The sequence below is a fragment of the Aspergillus costaricaensis genome (assembly GCF_003184835.1).
Source record: "Aspergillus costaricaensis CBS 115574 unplaced genomic scaffold BO79scaffold_13, whole genome shotgun sequence".
NCBI lineage: Eukaryota > Fungi > Ascomycota > Eurotiomycetes > Eurotiales > Aspergillaceae > Aspergillus > Aspergillus costaricensis.
Window position 1 is genome coordinate 413,072 of NW_020291813.1, and position 16,431 is coordinate 429,502.

The following is a 16,431-nucleotide window of genomic DNA, read 5'->3' on the forward strand; positions in this document are numbered from 1 at the left end:
GTTCCGAAGCAACATAAACACAACTATGGTAAATTGCTGTCACGATGATACGCCAAAAGACACCATACCGTATGGATACAGTTTCATTGCGCCATCTGCATTACCTGGCGGTGGGTCGGGGCTTCAGGGGCCGTCTTGATTCCCATGGATTCCGGCACCAACGCCGTCTGGCCATCCTGTTGTGCCGCTTAACCTTCTCCTACCTAGAGCCTCGAGCTGTCACTGTTTCCAGAATTGAGAAAGAGGAAGGGATGTTCGCCCCCCTAAGGGTGGGTAATAATTACACCATTGACTATCTTGATTGATATCATATATTGGAAGATGGAGTCATTGCCAAGTAAAAAAAGAAAGAAAAAAAAAGGGTAAGGGGATAACTGAAAACAGAGGGGAGGAAGATACGTAGATTTTCCACGTTACTAAAAAGTGAATAACGACTCCAGCTTGTGTGGCCCATTATCCATGGTATCTGAGGCACCTCGAATCCTTGACAAGACATCTGGTAGGTCAGTTTGGTAGGCAGCATGAGCCACCTCAGGTGGCAGTAAGCCAATCACCGAGGACCCTGCCAAGTAATCCGCACTTCATTCGACCGACAGTCAAAGAATCTCCAGGCCAGAAATGGTGAGGGCTGAGGCGTCGGGGGGGGCTTGTGGTGGTTGTTGTGGACAAGAGTTAGTTGGACGGCGAAAAAAGTGGGTAACAATACGCGCGTTTTGGTACTGGGTGCGGTAATACCGATGGTAACCCCCGCCCGGTGCAGGTGGGATGAATGGGGAGGGTGAATCGGGATGTGATAGGCTGCAGGGGCACCCGTCTGCTTACCATATTTACACCATCCGGACCTTTTTAGGAATAATCCAGTATCGCATACAGGTACAGGACTGGGCGCGCAAGTAAATTAGCAGATCCAGATCCCAAAATAACCACCAGCGCCGCCCCCCCTCTCCCCTTCTTCCCAGGTCCTACTAGGGAGTAGCGCCAGTCCTATCTTCCCTGCTTGGGTGGTCAATCAATTCCCTTTTCACCACTTACCGTCCAACTCAAGCCTCCTCCTCCCTCCCCGTCCGTCTCTTAGTTCCTTCCTTCCTTCTTTCGTTCTTTTGATCTTCGACCTCTTTTTCCTTTCGGTTCCTGTTCGCTCTTTTTTTCGTCGACACTTCGTTTCCTCCCCGACTCATCTTTTGCAACACTAGCGACCTCTCCCTCCCTCCCTTCCTTCTTTCTTGCTTTCGTTTGAGGAAAGAAGAGGGAGGCCTTTCTTGGCTGAGACAGGTTCAGCCAGCGGCAATCGGGAGGCTTTTGCTTTTGACCCTCCCCCTAGTCGTGTTTTGTTCTTTACTTCGCTTCACCCTTCCATTCGTTTATCAAACGTCCCAACAGCGACGACCATCCGGCCCCGCCCTGGAAGTCGACCTACGAGCAACAGAAAAATAAGCAGACGATCGTTTCGAGTTGAGATTGTTGTTTAGTTTTACACACCCTTGAAACACACTCCGGCACTGGTGCCTTCAGAGGAAAAAGAACGCTGCGACAACATCAAAAGTCAATCTTCGACGCGTTCTGAACATACATATCCCATTGCCCCAGAAGTGTTATCTGTTTATGCTTCTATCACTGAAAATTGGATCAGAGTAATTTTTAATGGGCCACTGTTGATGTAAGTTGCTGGATCTTGATACCAACCGCCATTCTCCACCCACCAGATAAGGCCTTATTGATACTCATGGTTTAGAAGAAGCTATTACACGGCTCGGTGATTGTGGCTATCCAACATGTCAGGCTATCCAGCAGGGCATTACGAAGATGGCTACGGCCATCAGGAGCATGGCGATGCGTACTACCAGGACGAACATGGCCAGGCTTATTACGATCCTAACGATTATGGTGACAGCTATTATGATAGAGGGTATGTCTCCCCATTATATGTAACAATCGGTACCCAGAATGTTCAGTTGGTTGACCATCGTTTGTCCCTCGAACAGCAACTACTACAACGCAGAAGGAGGTCAGGCATATGGCCAAGAAGGTGGTTACTACGATGCTGGTCACCAGGATGACTACTACGGTGACCAGTACTATGACCAAGGAAATGGTGCACCCCGTGGAAGACGCCGTGGAGATTCTGAGGAGGATTCGGAGACCTTTAGCGATTTCACCATGAGGTCGGAAACTGCTCGAGCTGCGGATATGGATTACTATGGCCGTGGAGACGAACGTTACAACAGTTATGCCGACAGCCAGTATGCTGGTCGTGGATACAACGGATACCGGCCGCCATCTTCGCAGGTCTCGTATGGCGCCAACCGATCATCTGGCGCCTCGACACCCGTATACGGCATGGACTACGGAAACGCCCTTCCTGGTGGACCGCGTTCTCGGGAGCCATACCCAGCCTGGGCGTCAGATGGCCAGGTTCCCGTCTCGAAAGAGGAGATCGAAGATATCTTCATTGACCTGGTCAACAAATTCGGTTTCCAGAGGGACAGCATGCGCAACATGTACGACCACCTAATGACACAGCTGGACTCCCGTGCCTCCAGAATGACGCCCAACCAGGCCCTTCTGTCTCTGCACGCAGACTACATTGGTGGTGACAATGCCAACTACCGCCGTTGGTATTTCGCTGCCCACCTGGATTTGGACGATGCCGTGGGATTCGCCAACATGAAGTTGGGCAAAGCAGACCGGAAGACCAGGAAGGCTCGCAAAGCGGCCAAGGCCGCAGCACAGCAGAACCCTGAAAACGTCGAGGAGAATCTCGAGGCCATGGAAGGTGACAATAGCCTGGAAGCTGCTGTTTACAGGTGGAAGACACGCATGAACCGCATGTCCCCGCATGATCGTGTGCGCCAGCTGGCTCTGTACATGCTGTGCTGGGGTGAAGCTAACCAGGTCCGCTACATGCCTGAGTGCATTTGCTTCATCTTCAAGTGTGCCGACGATTACTACAGCTCCCCCGAGTGCCAGAGCCGGGTCGAACCGGTGGAGGAATTCACTTACCTAAATGAGATCATCACCCCCCTCTACCAGTTCTGCCGTGACCAGGGTTATGAAATCTCGGATGGCAAGTATGTCCGCCGCGAGCGTGATCACGAAAAGATCATCGGATACGATGATATGAACCAGCTTTTCTGGTACCCCGAGGGTATCGAGCGTATCTCATTTGAGGATAAGACTCGTCTGGTCGATGTTCCCCCGGCTGAAAGATGGACCAAGTTGAAGGACGTCGACTGGAAGAAAGCATTCTTCAAGACGTACAGAGAGACTCGGTCCTGGTTCCACATGATCACCAACTTCAACCGTATCTGGGTAATTCACCTGGGTGCTTTCTGGTTCTTCACTGCTTACAACGCTCCCACCCTGTACACCAAGAACTACCAGCAGCAGCTGGACAATAAGCCCGCTGGTTCAAAGTATTGGTCTGCTGTCGGTTTTGGTGGTGCCCTGGTTGGTTTCATTCAGATCTGCGCGACGCTCTGTGAGTGGATGTATGTGCCTCGCCGGTGGGCAGGTGCTCAGCATCTCAGCAAGCGTCTGATGTTCCTCATTGCCGTCTTCATTGTCAATCTTGCTCCTGGTGTTGTGGTCTTCGGCTTCAACAATGTTCTCAGTGAGACAATTTGCCTGATCATTGGTATCGTCCACTTCTTCATTGCTCTGGCCACGTTCTTCTTCTTCTCTGTCATGCCTCTTGGAGGGCTGTTTGGCAGTTACCTGAAGAAGCACGGCCGTCAATATGTGGCCAGTCAAACATTCACAGCGAGCTACCCACGCTTGAATGGCAATGACATGTGGATGTCCTATGGTCTGTGGATCTGTGTTTTCGGTGCGAAGCTAGTCGAGTCCTACTTCTTCCTGACCCTGTCATTGAAGGATCCCATGCGCATCTTGTCCCCGATGCGTATCCATCAGTGTGCTGGTGTGACCTACATCCCCAACGTGCTTTGCCACGCTCAGCCTCAGATCCTTCTCGGTCTGATGATGTTCATGGATTTGACTCTCTTCTTCCTGGATAGTTACTTGTGGTACGTCATTTGTAACACCATCTTCTCGGTGGCGCGGTCCTTCTACCTCGGTGTCTCCATCTGGTCGCCCTGGAGAAACATCTTCTCTCGCCTACCGAAGCGTATCTACTCCAAGGTGTTGGCTACGACCGACATGGAGATCAAGTACAAGCCCAAGGTGCTCATCTCCCAAGTTTGGAACGCCATCATCATCTCCATGTACCGTGAGCATTTGCTGGCGATTGATCACGTCCAGAAGTTGCTTTACCACCAGGTTCCCTCCGAACAAGAGGGCAAGCGTACGCTGCGGGCTCCTACCTTCTTCGTTTCCCAGGAAGATCAGTCCTTCAAGACTGAGTTCTTCCCCGCAGGTAGTGAGGCTGAGCGTCGTATCTCCTTCTTTGCCCAATCTGTCGCTACTCCCATGCCTGAGCCTCTCCCGGTTGACAACATGCCCACTTTCACCGTCCTTATTCCCCACTACGGCGAGAAGATTCTGCTGTCGCTGCGTGAAATTATCCGTGAGGATGAGCCGTACTCTCGTGTTACTCTGCTGGAATACCTGAAACAGCTTCATCCCCACGAGTGGGACTGCTTCGTCAAGGACACCAAGATTCTGGCTGATGAGACCTCGCAATTCAACGGCGAACCTGAGAAGAACGAGAAGGATGCGCAGAAGAGCAAGATCGATGACCTTCCCTTCTACTGCATCGGTTTCAAGTCTGCTGCTCCCGAATACACGCTCCGTACCCGTATTTGGTCCTCCCTTCGCTCTCAGACCCTGTACAGAACCATTTCCGGTTTCATGAACTACAGCAGGGCTATCAAGCTGCTTTACCGCGTTGAGAACCCTGAGGTTGTCCAGATGTTTGGTGGTAACTCCGAGAAGCTCGAACGTGAACTTGAGAGGATGGCTCGTCGCAAGTTCAAGATCTGCGTCTCCATGCAGCGTTATGCCAAGTTCAACAAGGAAGAGCGTGAAAACACCGAGTTCCTTCTGCGTGCCTACCCTGATCTCCAGATCGCTTACCTTGACGAGGAGCCGCCAGCTAACGAGGGTGAGGAGCCCCGCTTGTACTCGGCTTTGATTGATGGACACTGCGAGCTCCTTGACAACGGAATGCGCAAGCCCAAGTTCCGAATCCAGCTCTCCGGAAACCCTATCCTCGGTGATGGCAAGTCCGATAACCAGAACCACTCTATCATCTTCTACCGCGGTGAATACATCCAGGTCATTGACGCTAACCAGGATAACTACCTGGAGGAGTGTCTCAAGATCCGTAGTGTTCTGGCTGAGTTCGAAGAACTTACCACTGACAATGTCTCGCCCTACACCCCTGGTATTGCCTCCGAGGCTGAGACCCCCGTCGCCATTCTCGGTGCTCGTGAATACATTTTCTCCGAGAATGTTGGTGTTCTTGGTGACGTTGCTGCCAGTAAGGAACAGACGTTCGGTACCCTGTTTGCTCGTACTCTTGCGCAGATTGGTGGAAAGCTGCACTATGGTCACCCTGATTTCCTGAACGGTATCTTCATGACTACGCGTGGTGGTATCTCCAAGGCTCAAAAGGGTCTCCACCTGAACGAGGATATTTATGCTGGTATGACTGCACTGTGCCGTGGTGGACGCATCAAGCACTGCGAGTACTTCCAGTGCGGTAAGGGTCGTGATTTGGGTTTCGGCTCCATTCTGAACTTCACAACCAAGATTGGTACTGGTATGGGTGAGCAGATGCTGTCCAGAGAGTACTACTACCTCGGAACGCAGCTGCCCCTCGACCGTTTCCTGTCCTTCTACTATGCTCACCCTGGTTTCCATCTTAACAACATGTTCATCATGTTGTCTGTGCAGATGTTCATGATTGTCCTGATCAACCTTGGTGCCCTGAAGCATGAGACTATCACCTGCCGTTACAACTCCAACCTGCCCATCACTGACCCTCTGCGTCCCACCTACTGTGCGGATCTCACTCCCATTATCGCCTGGGTGAACCGCTGTGTCGTCTCCATCTTCATTGTGTTCTTCATCTCCTTCGTTCCCCTGGCTGTCCAGGAACTGACTGAGAGAGGTCTTTGGCGCATGGCTACTCGTCTGGCCAAGCACTTTGGTTCCTTCTCTTTCATGTTCGAGGTGTTCGTCTGCCAGATCTATGCGAACGCCGTCCACCAGAACTTGTCCTTCGGTGGTGCTCGCTACATTGGTACTGGGCGTGGTTTCGCTACGGCTCGCATCCCATTCGGTGTCTTGTACTCTCGTTTCGCCGGACCGTCCATCTATGCCGGTGCTCGTTCCCTGCTCATGCTTCTGTTCGCGACATCCACTGTCTGGACGCCCGCCCTGATCTGGTTCTGGGTTTCTCTGCTTGCTCTCTGCATTTCACCCTTCCTCTTCAACCCTCACCAGTTTGCCTGGCACGACTTCTTCATCGACTACCGCGATTACATCAGATGGCTGTCTCGCGGTAACTCGCGCTCGCATGCTTCCTCCTGGATTGCCTTCTGCCGCCTGTCTCGTACCCGTCTCACAGGTTACAAGCGCAAGCTCCTTGGTGTTCCTTCAGAGAAGGGATCCGGCGATGTTCCCAGGGCCAAGTTCACGAACATTTTCTTCAGTGAAATCATTGCCCCTCTCGTCCAAGTTGCTGTAACCCTGGTTCCTTACCTCTACATCAACTCGAGAACTGGTATCTCCAACGACAACGCGCGCGCGTCGAACGCCGTGGTCCGTATTGCGATCGTCGCTTTCGGTCCCATTGGTGTCAACGCGGGTGTCTCGGGGATGTTCTTCGGTATGGCTTGCTGTATGGGTCCCATTTTCGGCATGTGCTGCAAGAAGTTCGGTGCTGTCCTCGCCGCCATTGCACACGCCATTGCGGTCATCGTTCTGCTTGTCATCTTCGAAGTCATGTTCTTCCTCGAGAGCTGGTCGTGGCCTCGCATGGTCCTGGGAATGATCGCTGCCGCTGCAATCCAGCGCTTCATCTACAAGCTGATCATCTCCCTCGCCCTGACCAGAGAGTTCAAGCATGACCAGTCGAACATTGCTTGGTGGACCGGAAAATGGTACAACATGGGTTGGCACTCGCTTTCCCAGCCTGGCAGAGAATTCCTCTGTAAGATTACCGAGCTCGGATACTTCTCTGGTGACTTCGTCCTGGGCCATCTTATCCTCTTCATCATGCTTCCTGCCCTCTGCATCCCCTATGTCGACAAGTTCCACTCCGTCATCCTTTTCTGGCTGAGGCCTAGGTACGTTCAGATTCCACTTCATTCCTACGTTTTCATCTATACTAACATTCCAACAGTCGTCAAATCCGCCCTCCCATCTACTCTTTGAAGCAGTCTAAGCTCCGCAAGAGAAGAGTTGTCCGCTTTGCGATCCTGTATTTCACTATGCTGGTTCTGTTCCTCATTCTTCTCATTGCTCCTCTGGTTGCCCGCGATGAAGGCATCAGCGTGAACCTTAACATCATGAGTCTTATGCAGCCCCTGGATACCGACAACAACGATACCATCTCCAGTTACACTGGTAATGGTCTCCCTGTCGGTTACTCCGCCTGGACCCCGTCCGCTGCGTCTGCATCTGCTTAGAGGTTGTTTTTGTCCTAAATTGTTTTTCAATACATTTTACCTGTCTTTCTTTTTCGGAAATGGAACATGGAAACGAGCTGTATAAAGTAACCAGCGTCTTGATGTCGCTGCCGAGTCTCATACCTTTGCCTTTTATTTTTCTTTTTCGTCTCCACCTTTTGTCCCCTTGACGAAACTGCGTGTATGCTCCTTCAGTTGCCAACATTAATGGGTTCAATCTCTTTCAACTGTTTTGTATTGTCAAGGTGTTGTTCTGTCCTTTATGTATGGTCACTAGACTTGCCAGCTTTTCTTGTATTGTCCCATTGCATCGGCTGCCTTTTGATTTCCTTGGTGTTTATCTAGAGGGCTTCTTTGCCTCTAGTCCTGTTGACTATGAATTCAAAGAGTCTTGAGAGTTTCAGATCCTAATTGTTCCAGTCCAACACCACTCTTACGTAGACGTATAGTACATTTCCTTGACTCTGTAAATATTATAATTTGAGTATACCTGCATGTTCAGGGTCCTCTCGATGCTCAGTGCTTAATACGCTTCGTGAAACGAGCCGACCTGCAAGGAGCGCCAAGTCACGTGCTAGGGCCGCACCCATCCCGGAAGTTGGACTTGCCGCGTTGCTTCGAACCTCCGGGAATGCCGCTGCCTTGACTTATTATTCAGTCGCTGATGCTGTCGAATCATTTATAGAGGGTCTTTCCTTCATTTCAACTTCAGACTCCGCTCATCTGCTTCCTGGGTACTTGCGCCCTGAGCGCTAAGTGGATTTTCTCCCGTCATGGATATCCAGGAGACTCAGCGTCTCCTTTCGGAGTACCTCCATGAACTCGCCGACCTCTTCCATCGTCTACCCGGTTCTGCGATCTTTCTACGTTATGTGAAGTCTAGTTACCAGAACGACCCGATCCGCTCGGCTGTCGAACTCTTCCTCTTCTTGTTTGCGGTCCGCTACCTTCTCGCTCCGAAGTATTCGACTAAACCGGGTGTGGTTCAACTTTCGGAGGATGAGGTCGATGATCTGGTGGATGAGTGGACTCCGGAGCCGTTGGTGGGAAAGCCCACTCCGCTGGAGGCGATGGAGGTTGATAAGCGGACGGTCATTGTTGGGTATGTATTGTCTTTCCTAATTTGTTTCCTGTCGGGCATGGTATGCTGACTGTTGGTGACTTGCAGCCCAGTTGGACCCAAGTCTAAGTTGAGCAACGGTCGGACAGTCGCCAATCTCGGTTCCTATAACTACTACAACTTTAACACGAACGAGTCGCTCAAGGAGAAGGCCATCCAGACTCTGCGAAACTACGGTGTCGGTCCTTGTGGTCCCCGCGGTTTCTATGGTACTCAGGATGTTCATATGAAGACGGAGGCTGATGTTGCCTCTTATCTCGGTACTGCATCCTGCATCATTTATGCGCAAGCCTTTTCGACAATCTCTAGTGTCATTCCTGCGTTCTCAAAGCGTGGTGATATCATTGTTGCGGACAAGGGTGTTAGCTTCGCTATTCGCAAGGGTATCCAGATCTCTCGCAGCATTGTTCGCTGGTATGAGCATAATGATATGGAAGACTTGGAGAGAGTCCTTGCAAAGGTTACCAAGGAACAAGCTAGGAAGCCTCTTACTAGGCGGTTCATTATCACCGAAGGTCTGTTTGAATCTTACGGCGACATGGTGAATTTGCCTAAGATTGTGAGTGCTTATCCTCATTATGGTTCCTCTGTAGATTTAGCTGACTAGGTTGAAGATCGAGCTCAAACTCAAGTACAAGTTCCGTCTGATCCTCGATGAGACTTGGTCTTTTGGTGTTCTTGGGCGAACTGGCCGTGGTGTGACTGAGCACCAGAATGTCGATGCGGCGGAAGTTGATATGATTGTGGGCTCGCTGGCCGGCCCACTGATTGCAGGAGGTGGCTTCTGTGCTGGCTCGGAAGAGATCGTCCATCATCAGCGTATCTCGGCTGCTGCTTATACTTTCTCCGCGGCACTCCCCGCTCTTTTGTCTACCACTGCTAGTGCTACGATCAACCTCCTTCAGAACAGCCCCGAGACTGTGACGCAGCTGCGGGAGCATACCAAGGCCATGTGGGCCCAGTTGGACCCTCGCAGTGATTGGGTTTATTGCACCAGTTCCCCCGAGAACCCTATGATGATTCTGGTCCTCAAGCCTGAGGTGGTTGCTGCGAAGAAGCTGTCCCTCGACGACCAGCAATTCTTGCTCCAAGATATTGTTGACGAGGTGAGTGTTGCTAGGCAAAATGGCTTATACGTAAAGATAACTGACTGCTTTGGATACAGTGTCTCGCAAACGGTGTTCTCATCAGTCGCTTGAAGACTCTACAGGATAACTTCGAGCCGAAGCAGATTGTTCCTCCTGCCTTGAAGGTTTGCGTGACAATCGGATTGACGAGAAAGGAGATTGAAAAAGCAGGAACGACCATTCGCCACGCGATTACGAAAGTTCTAAGCAAGAGGAAGTAAAGAATTTCCTTTCCCTTCCATTCTCGTATTTCATTTCCCGGCCTATCCTGAAAGTGGCCATGAACATTAATGCTCCAATGACACGCCTCTTGTACCCTTCTTCTTTCCATTCGTGCCGTTGCCCTTTCTGTTGGTGATATAGAACACCACCCTACATGATTTCTTGTATAACATATTACACCGTGGATTGATGCGACCTAGATGCGTTTCCTGAGGCGTGATTTGAGGTTGTTGAAGCTTCGGGTCTCTATTTTTACTGTGTAGACATTCTTATTTGCCCATATCGGCCTTTATTTCTTTGCGTGCTTGGGCACAGTGAACATTAATAGACATTACATTCTAATATTAATTTTGTGTTCTTGTCCAATCAATGCTTTTCGTGATTCACTTTGTGTCTTGGATCTCAACGCGACGAAAGGGATGTACAGGGATATCCGCTTCACTGACGGTCGAGTCATGACAGGGGCAGAACACCAACCTAGGGCTCTGGAAGAGCACCAAGGGGCCACAGGTTACACCGTGGAATCGATCGGGGTTTCGATTTTGTGGCAAATGGCCTGGACGAGGCCGTGGCGCATTCTCGAGACCAAGGGATCTGCGCAGATACGAAATTAACATTCCATCCAAAACAACCCAGTTAAACATTTGTTTTCCTAGAAGCAGAATAGCGGCACTCCCTTGTCTTCACCCATGGCGCTCCAGAATGAAGGGCAGGTGTCTTCACTCTATGCCAGAGTGAATCGCCAGGAGATGCACTTGGCTGAACGGTGTCCTTAGACAAAATCCGCGTCTTCTGCTCTGTGTCTGACGGTTATTTCCTGGTGCGCTTGACGGTAGGATCTTTGCTTAAATCAACACGTGGATTGAACGTTAAGAGACTGATCTCAAAGTCAACTTTGTCAATACAGTAGCAACGGGTTTGCGTTACACCAGCAATGAAACGCCTTTTGTACCTCCTCGTTGTGTTGCTGCTCAGCTATGTTGTCCGCGCACTTCCCTATGGTACGCCCCTGAGACTATGAGTGCCTGACCTACCTATTAACTGAGCTTGTAGACGACCCTGGCAAAAAGCGCGATCTTGGCCCTCTGGGTGACCTTCCAGGAGGTGATGTGATTGTGTGGGTAGACCAAGCTGGAAATGCTCTTGCCAACAACGTCGTGGGCGGCGGCAATTCAAACCCAACTGCGACGGCAGATAATGTAAGTGTAACCAACAAGCACTGCTTCAGATGTCAAGCTAGGGTTCAGACTAATGGAATAGTCACCTGCAACTCTTCCACCACTGTTACCGACTCTCGATGATGATCTGGATCTCTCCCCCGCCGTCCCACTTCCTGAATCTACCAAGCACCCAAAGACCGGAAATTACCGTCGCTTTGGCATCTCCTACTCTCCGTATAACAGCGATGGCAGCTGCAAGACCCAAGACCAAGTCAACCAAGACCTGGACAAGCTGGCGCAATACGGGTTCGTCCGGATCTACGGCGTAGACTGTGACCAGACGAACAAGGTTGCCAAAGCCGCGCGACAACGCAACCTGAAAGTCTTCGCTGGTGTCTTCGACCTGCAGAACTTCCCATCCAGTCTTGACTACATCACCGGGGCTGCCAACGGGGACTGGTCCGTCTTCCACACCATCAATATCGGCAACGAATTAGTCAACGATGGTAAGAACTCGATTACCGATGTCACCAACGCAGTAAACACAGCACGCAACAAGCTCCGCGCCGCAGGATACCAAGGACCCGTGGTAACGGTGGATACCTTCTCAGTCCTGATCCAACATCCCGAGCTCTGCCAAGCGTCCGATTACTGTGCTGCCAACTGCCATGCCTTCTTCGATAACAACAACACCGCTGATAAAGCCGGCCAGTACGTCAAAGACCAAGCCAATAAAGTCTCCAAAGCGGCCCGCGGCAAGAAAACCCTTATCAGCGAGTCAGGATGGCCACATAACGGTCAGCCCAATGGCAAGGCTGTGCCGTCTTCGCAGAACCAACAAAAGGCAATTGCCAGCTTGCAGCAGACGTTCACTGGCGATAATGAATTAGTTCTATTTACAGCCTTTGATGATCTGTGGAAGCAAGACTCCCCTGGTACTTTTGGAGCGGAGAAGTTCTGGGGCATCAATCAACGCTGACGATTGGCATTTTGATCTGCTCCATTTACGTCCATCTGGTGTTGGCCGGCTGATCATCATGGGTAGTAACCTTTCTGACATTCTATACATAGATATGATATGCTTTCGGATTAGATCGCGCAGGTCGTGATTGTTTCGGGAGCTTGTCAGTCGGTATGCCCGTGTGGTGATCCTATTGTTTTGTTTCTATTTCTGTTACATGTTATGTTTCTTCTTCTGTCCATTTACACAAGTCTTGTGAATAATTGGTTATGTCTCACACAGTATCTTGTGCATATTTGACAGTCACTTGGATTGATGACTTTGGAGTCATCTAATCATATCAATTCATTCATATCATATCATACCATACCACACTCCTATGCCAGTAAAACCCACGTCTGATAACTTCAAGACTGCTTTGTTCTGCTGCAATTCAAACTAAACCGAAAACTACCTAGTAACTAGTAACTAACTGGGCCCCATCGTCGTCGTCGTCGTCATCAACCACGTACTTCTCATCTTTTACTCGGGAGCCACCCGAAACCCACCCACCCACCAGCAAAACCAACTTCTTCGGGTAAGCCAGACAATTGGAAAAACAAAGATCCAAACTAAAACCCGATCTCGGTAATCTTCCCATTCCCACCCACAACGCCCGTTGCGAAAAGAAAGTTGTACTTTGGTTTGGTACCCATGTCCGAGAATGGAGCTAGCTAGTCTTATCCATTCTATTCTATTCTACTTCTAGTAAGAAGAAGTCTTGCCACTCGTTCTTAGTATTTTATTTTGATTTGGTGTATTTTCGGTATTGTATGTTATGTATAAGCTGGACTAACTAGTATTTTGTATTTGTGTGGGTTGGTATTCTTGGTATTATTATGTGGTTGTGGTTGTGGTTGTGGTATTGGTAGGTGGTAGCTAGTAGTACTATCTATCTATCTTACTCGGACTGGAGATTGGTCGCTTTCAACTAACCAGCTTTAACCAACTAACTAATCAACTAACTCTGTCATTTGGAAAGTAGACTATAGGTCAGGCAGGTTAGGGTCCTTATTGGCTATGCTATTTTAACTAGGTTAAGATGCTATGTTAAATCTGGATTATTGTGGGTTTGGTGGTGGTTGTATGCTTGAGATTTGAGGGAAAAAGTGTCAACAATTAAATGCTTTGCATTATGCCGCTGCATTGCATGCAGATTATAGTAAACTGAAATGGTGTATGCTTGCTATGCTATGATGCTATAATGTGAATCACATGCTACTCCCAACGAAAATATTCCGTGCAGCTAGGCAGCTAGCTACCTACTCAAGACTGACGTTCTGCACCGCTTCCTCAACACTCACGGTGGCGTTGGTCTTGGGTTCGCTATCTGTGTGGCTATGCTGCTGGCCATTCTGCAGATGCTCCGTCGGTAAATCCGGCACGGGAGGGGGTTTATAAGTCAAGTCAGCCTGGCCGGTCCTTGTGCGGCCGCGACGACGAGTTTTAGGGGGTTCGGGTTTCTGCGTGTGTTTCTGAGTAACAGGGGTGGCGGCCGGCGGGGTAGGTGATGGTGCGGTGGTGAGTGTGCTGGTGCTGCTGACGCTGTGGTGATGCTGTTGCTGTTGTTGCTGTGCAAGTCGAGAAGGACTGGCAAGCGGAGTGCAGTGGCTCGTGACTGGGACAGGAAGGTGACCTACTCCTCCATGGCCTGCGTGGAGGTGGGGAACTGTTGAGCGTCGGGGTGGAGGGACAGCTGGAGGTGGGTTGGAGGCTGAACGACGTGAGTGACTGGGGACGGGGGGTGGGACGATGCCGGTGGAATTTGTGCGCTCGCTGGCGCTGTTGGCGGTGACGAGGGTTGCTGGTGGAATGATTGGGCTTGTATGTTGAGATTCGGCGTCTTCGGGGATCTTGTCAGTTTGTCCGTGCTCGTCGTCTCGCCGGCCGCGCCAACGTCTTGCTCTCGGAGGCAGAGGCTTGACTTTGGGCTTGCCCAGCAGCTTTGATGGACTCGTTGGGCTATCGATGGCAGCACGGGTATCGTTGCGGCTGGGTGTTATGATCCCAGGCTTCACATGCTGGGATGCTACTTCTTGGACGCTGAGGCTGGAGGATGATGCGTGCTCAAGGTGCATGCCAATTCGTTGCGCTTGGTTGAGTCTGTGATGCGCAGCCATGCTTGACGCGCTGGAGTCTGGACCATCCAGTCTGGTGGGCGACATGTTCTCAGGAGAGCTGTCGACCGTGCTCGTGGGTGAAAGAGTCCGAGAGGATTCCAGTGGTTCCCCGAACTCAGCATCAGGAGGTACACTATCCGTAGGCGTGGTATCTTCATCGTGAACTGGCTTTTCTGGTTCGGGGTCTCGAAGCCACTCAACAGCTGCGCATCGAAGAACCAGCCTTCGTGTTGTCTCATCCACGTCGTCGAAGTGCATTATCTTCTCCCGGTCAGGCCCACTCTCGGAGAGCTGACCGTGAACAAGCAGTCTGAGCACCCGCTTGAGCTCCTCCCGCTTATAAAAGGGTGGATACTTCAGCTGTGTATGTGCCAGTAGTGGGTAGAGAACACGCAAATATGTGTGTCGGAGAGCGGACGCCTCTTCGGGCAGGTCCAGAAGGTTCCGAATGAGGATATCAACTAGCACGTGAAGATCATTGGTAAAAAAGTATTCGTAGGTGGTCGGGGTAGTGAAGATGAGGTATAAGAGCTTGAGCGTCAGAAGCTGGAGCGATGTCTCGGCTGCAAGAGTTAGAACCTTCCACCCATTGCGCTTGGGACGACTAACCTTCACGATTAATGAGAAGGATAATATTCTCCCCAAAAGTCTTGTACAGATTGCCGTGCATGGCCAAGATCTTGATAATCTTGTTCGTCAAGCCATTGGACGTATTCTCATCGACCGGATCATGCGCGGAAATCATGAACTGCTCGTTCAAAACCAGCTGTCGAGCATATCGTTAGCATAACCCCAGCACACCCAGACAAATCCATAACCACTCACCAACACCCGAATAACCGGATAATGATAAGGATCATTAACATCGTACGACAGATCCTCAATGATATCAAAGAGGCCCTTGACGAATTCATCATCCACGAGAACTGTACCACCCTTCAGTCAACAAACAACCCAGTCCACAACAATATTACCCAAGAAGAAGAAAACGCACCCAAATCCTCAATTTTAACCCTCTGAATCCTCGACATCTCATACATCAAATCCATCAGCAATCGATGCAACCCCGCAGGGACCTCCTCTTCCTCCTTCCGATTCCGCGCCTGCAGCAGCTCCAACAACCTCGGGAACAAGCCCTCCTCATTCATCATCCGAAACGCCACGTCATGCTGTCGACCGTCGAAGAGCAAGAACGATACGATGAGGTGAAGAGTCGCAGGGTCGTCATCCTACACCACCAAACCAGCATCAGTAAACCAGATCCCCACCATCCACAAGGAAGAAGTAAGGGAGAAAGAAATCCGAACCTGCAACAACCCATAAACCATCTGCCTCCGCACATAATCCGTATGAGCGACAAAGATATTCGACGCAAGCAATTTATACGAGCACCTCGTAACATCTAACTCGGATTGAAGGTATTCATCTAAAACCATACCACCCAAATATCAGCTCCCCCACATCCCACAGTTTTCATATCATATCATCTCATTTCCATACCTTTGTATTTGGTCGCCAGACCCAAATAAGACCTCAGCGCATTATCAATATGATCTTCCGAGGAGCAAGGGGAGGAAACAATCTCTTGTATCTCGTCCCAGAATTGCTGCTCGTTCTCGAGGGAAACCTCAAAGTCCATTTCCCGGTGCTACTGCTGGTGCGGTGCTAGTGTTGCTGCGGGGGGGTGCTGCGGGTTGATCGTCCTCGTCGTCGGCGGGAATGTCGTCGTGTGGTTGTTTCCCTGCACTCATCCCGCCCGCCTTGCGCTTGGAGCTGGGTTGCGAGGAGGGGTGGTGGTGCACTTGCTCCGCGGGGGTGGGGGAAGATAGAGGGAGGTGGTGTGGTGTGTGTGTGATGTGTATGTGGTGTGGTAGAAAGGTAGGTAGTATGGAGTGGATGGATGGAATGGAAGTGGCCAAGTCAACTCGGGCGGCGGCGGGGGATTGGCGGGCGATCCACCAGTATTTTTCTGGTCGGGGAAACAGGAGTGAGAACTACTTATCTACGGAGTACTAAGGGCGGCCGTACGTCATTCATCAGCACTAAATACTTAGTTGACTAGCTAATTTTCTTGTTAACTAGATATT

General features: G+C 50.6%; 4 protein-coding genes across 4 annotated transcripts; 3 read left to right on the plus strand and 1 right to left on the minus strand.

The window, feature by feature from the left end:
- The first annotated feature begins 1,444 nt into the window (after positions 1 to 1,444).
- On the plus strand, positions 1,445 to 7,687 carry BO79DRAFT_11488 (1,3-beta-glucan synthase). Its single transcript, XM_025677927.1, has 4 exons — positions 1,445 to 1,657; positions 1,736 to 1,906; positions 1,983 to 7,253; positions 7,310 to 7,687. Exons 2-4 carry the CDS (start codon positions 1,773 to 1,775, stop codon positions 7,593 to 7,595), a joined length of 5,691 nt encoding a protein of 1,896 aa, XP_025540379.1. The 5' UTR covers positions 1,445 to 1,657; positions 1,736 to 1,772; the 3' UTR covers positions 7,596 to 7,687.
- Positions 7,688 to 8,235: 548 nt separating this feature from the next.
- Positions 8,236 to 10,384, plus strand: lcbA (serine C-palmitoyltransferase subunit lcbA). Its single transcript, XM_025682459.1, has 4 exons — positions 8,236 to 8,697; positions 8,764 to 9,274; positions 9,330 to 9,821; positions 9,881 to 10,384. The coding sequence occupies exons 1-4, from the start codon at positions 8,369 to 8,371 to the stop codon at positions 10,061 to 10,063; spliced, it is 1,515 nt and encodes a 504-aa protein (XP_025540380.1). The 5' UTR covers positions 8,236 to 8,368; the 3' UTR covers positions 10,064 to 10,384.
- Positions 10,385 to 10,998: 614 nt separating this feature from the next.
- scw4 (putative cell wall glucanase (Scw4)) lies at positions 10,999 to 12,425 on the plus strand (the record flags this gene model as incomplete). The annotated part of the gene is made up of 3 exons (XM_025686736.1): positions 10,999 to 11,065; positions 11,118 to 11,263; positions 11,325 to 12,425. 3 exons carry the CDS (start codon positions 10,999 to 11,001, stop codon positions 12,201 to 12,203), a joined length of 1,092 nt encoding a protein of 363 aa, XP_025540381.1. The 3' UTR covers positions 12,204 to 12,425.
- Positions 12,426 to 13,210: 785 nt separating this feature from the next.
- On the minus strand, positions 13,211 to 16,249 carry BO79DRAFT_244993 (uncharacterized protein; the record flags this gene model as incomplete). The annotated part of the gene is made up of 7 exons (XM_025685429.1): positions 15,845 to 16,249; positions 15,652 to 15,770; positions 15,339 to 15,573; positions 15,170 to 15,270; positions 14,954 to 15,110; positions 13,491 to 14,907; positions 13,211 to 13,247 (listed from the first exon to the last, which is right to left on the minus strand). Exons 1-7 carry the CDS (start codon positions 15,981 to 15,983, stop codon positions 13,211 to 13,213), a joined length of 2,205 nt encoding a protein of 734 aa, XP_025540382.1. The 5' UTR covers positions 15,984 to 16,249.
- Between the last annotated feature and the right edge of the window lie 182 nt (positions 16,250 to 16,431).

What these genes read in the sequence shown, in the direction of transcription:
- BO79DRAFT_11488 (XM_025677927.1), top strand. Translation starts at nt 1,773, where the DNA reads ATGTCAGGCTATCCAGCAGGGCATTACGAAGATGGCTACGGCCATCAG. An exon ending in GACAGCTATTATGATAGAGG is followed by an intron (nt 1,907 to 1,982) that starts GTATGTCTCCCC and finishes TCCCTCGAACAG; the next exon opens with CAACTACTACAACGCAGAAG. An exon ending in CTTTTCTGGCTGAGGCCTAG is followed by an intron (nt 7,254 to 7,309) that starts GTACGTTCAGAT and finishes ACATTCCAACAG; the next exon opens with TCGTCAAATCCGCCCTCCCA.
- lcbA (XM_025682459.1), top strand. Translation starts at nt 8,369, where the DNA reads ATGGATATCCAGGAGACTCAGCGTCTCCTTTCGGAGTACCTCCATGAA. An exon ending in AAGCGGACGGTCATTGTTGG is followed by an intron (nt 8,698 to 8,763) that starts GTATGTATTGTC and finishes GGTGACTTGCAG; the next exon opens with CCCAGTTGGACCCAAGTCTA. An exon ending in TGGTGAATTTGCCTAAGATT is followed by an intron (nt 9,275 to 9,329) that starts GTGAGTGCTTAT and finishes ACTAGGTTGAAG; the next exon opens with ATCGAGCTCAAACTCAAGTA.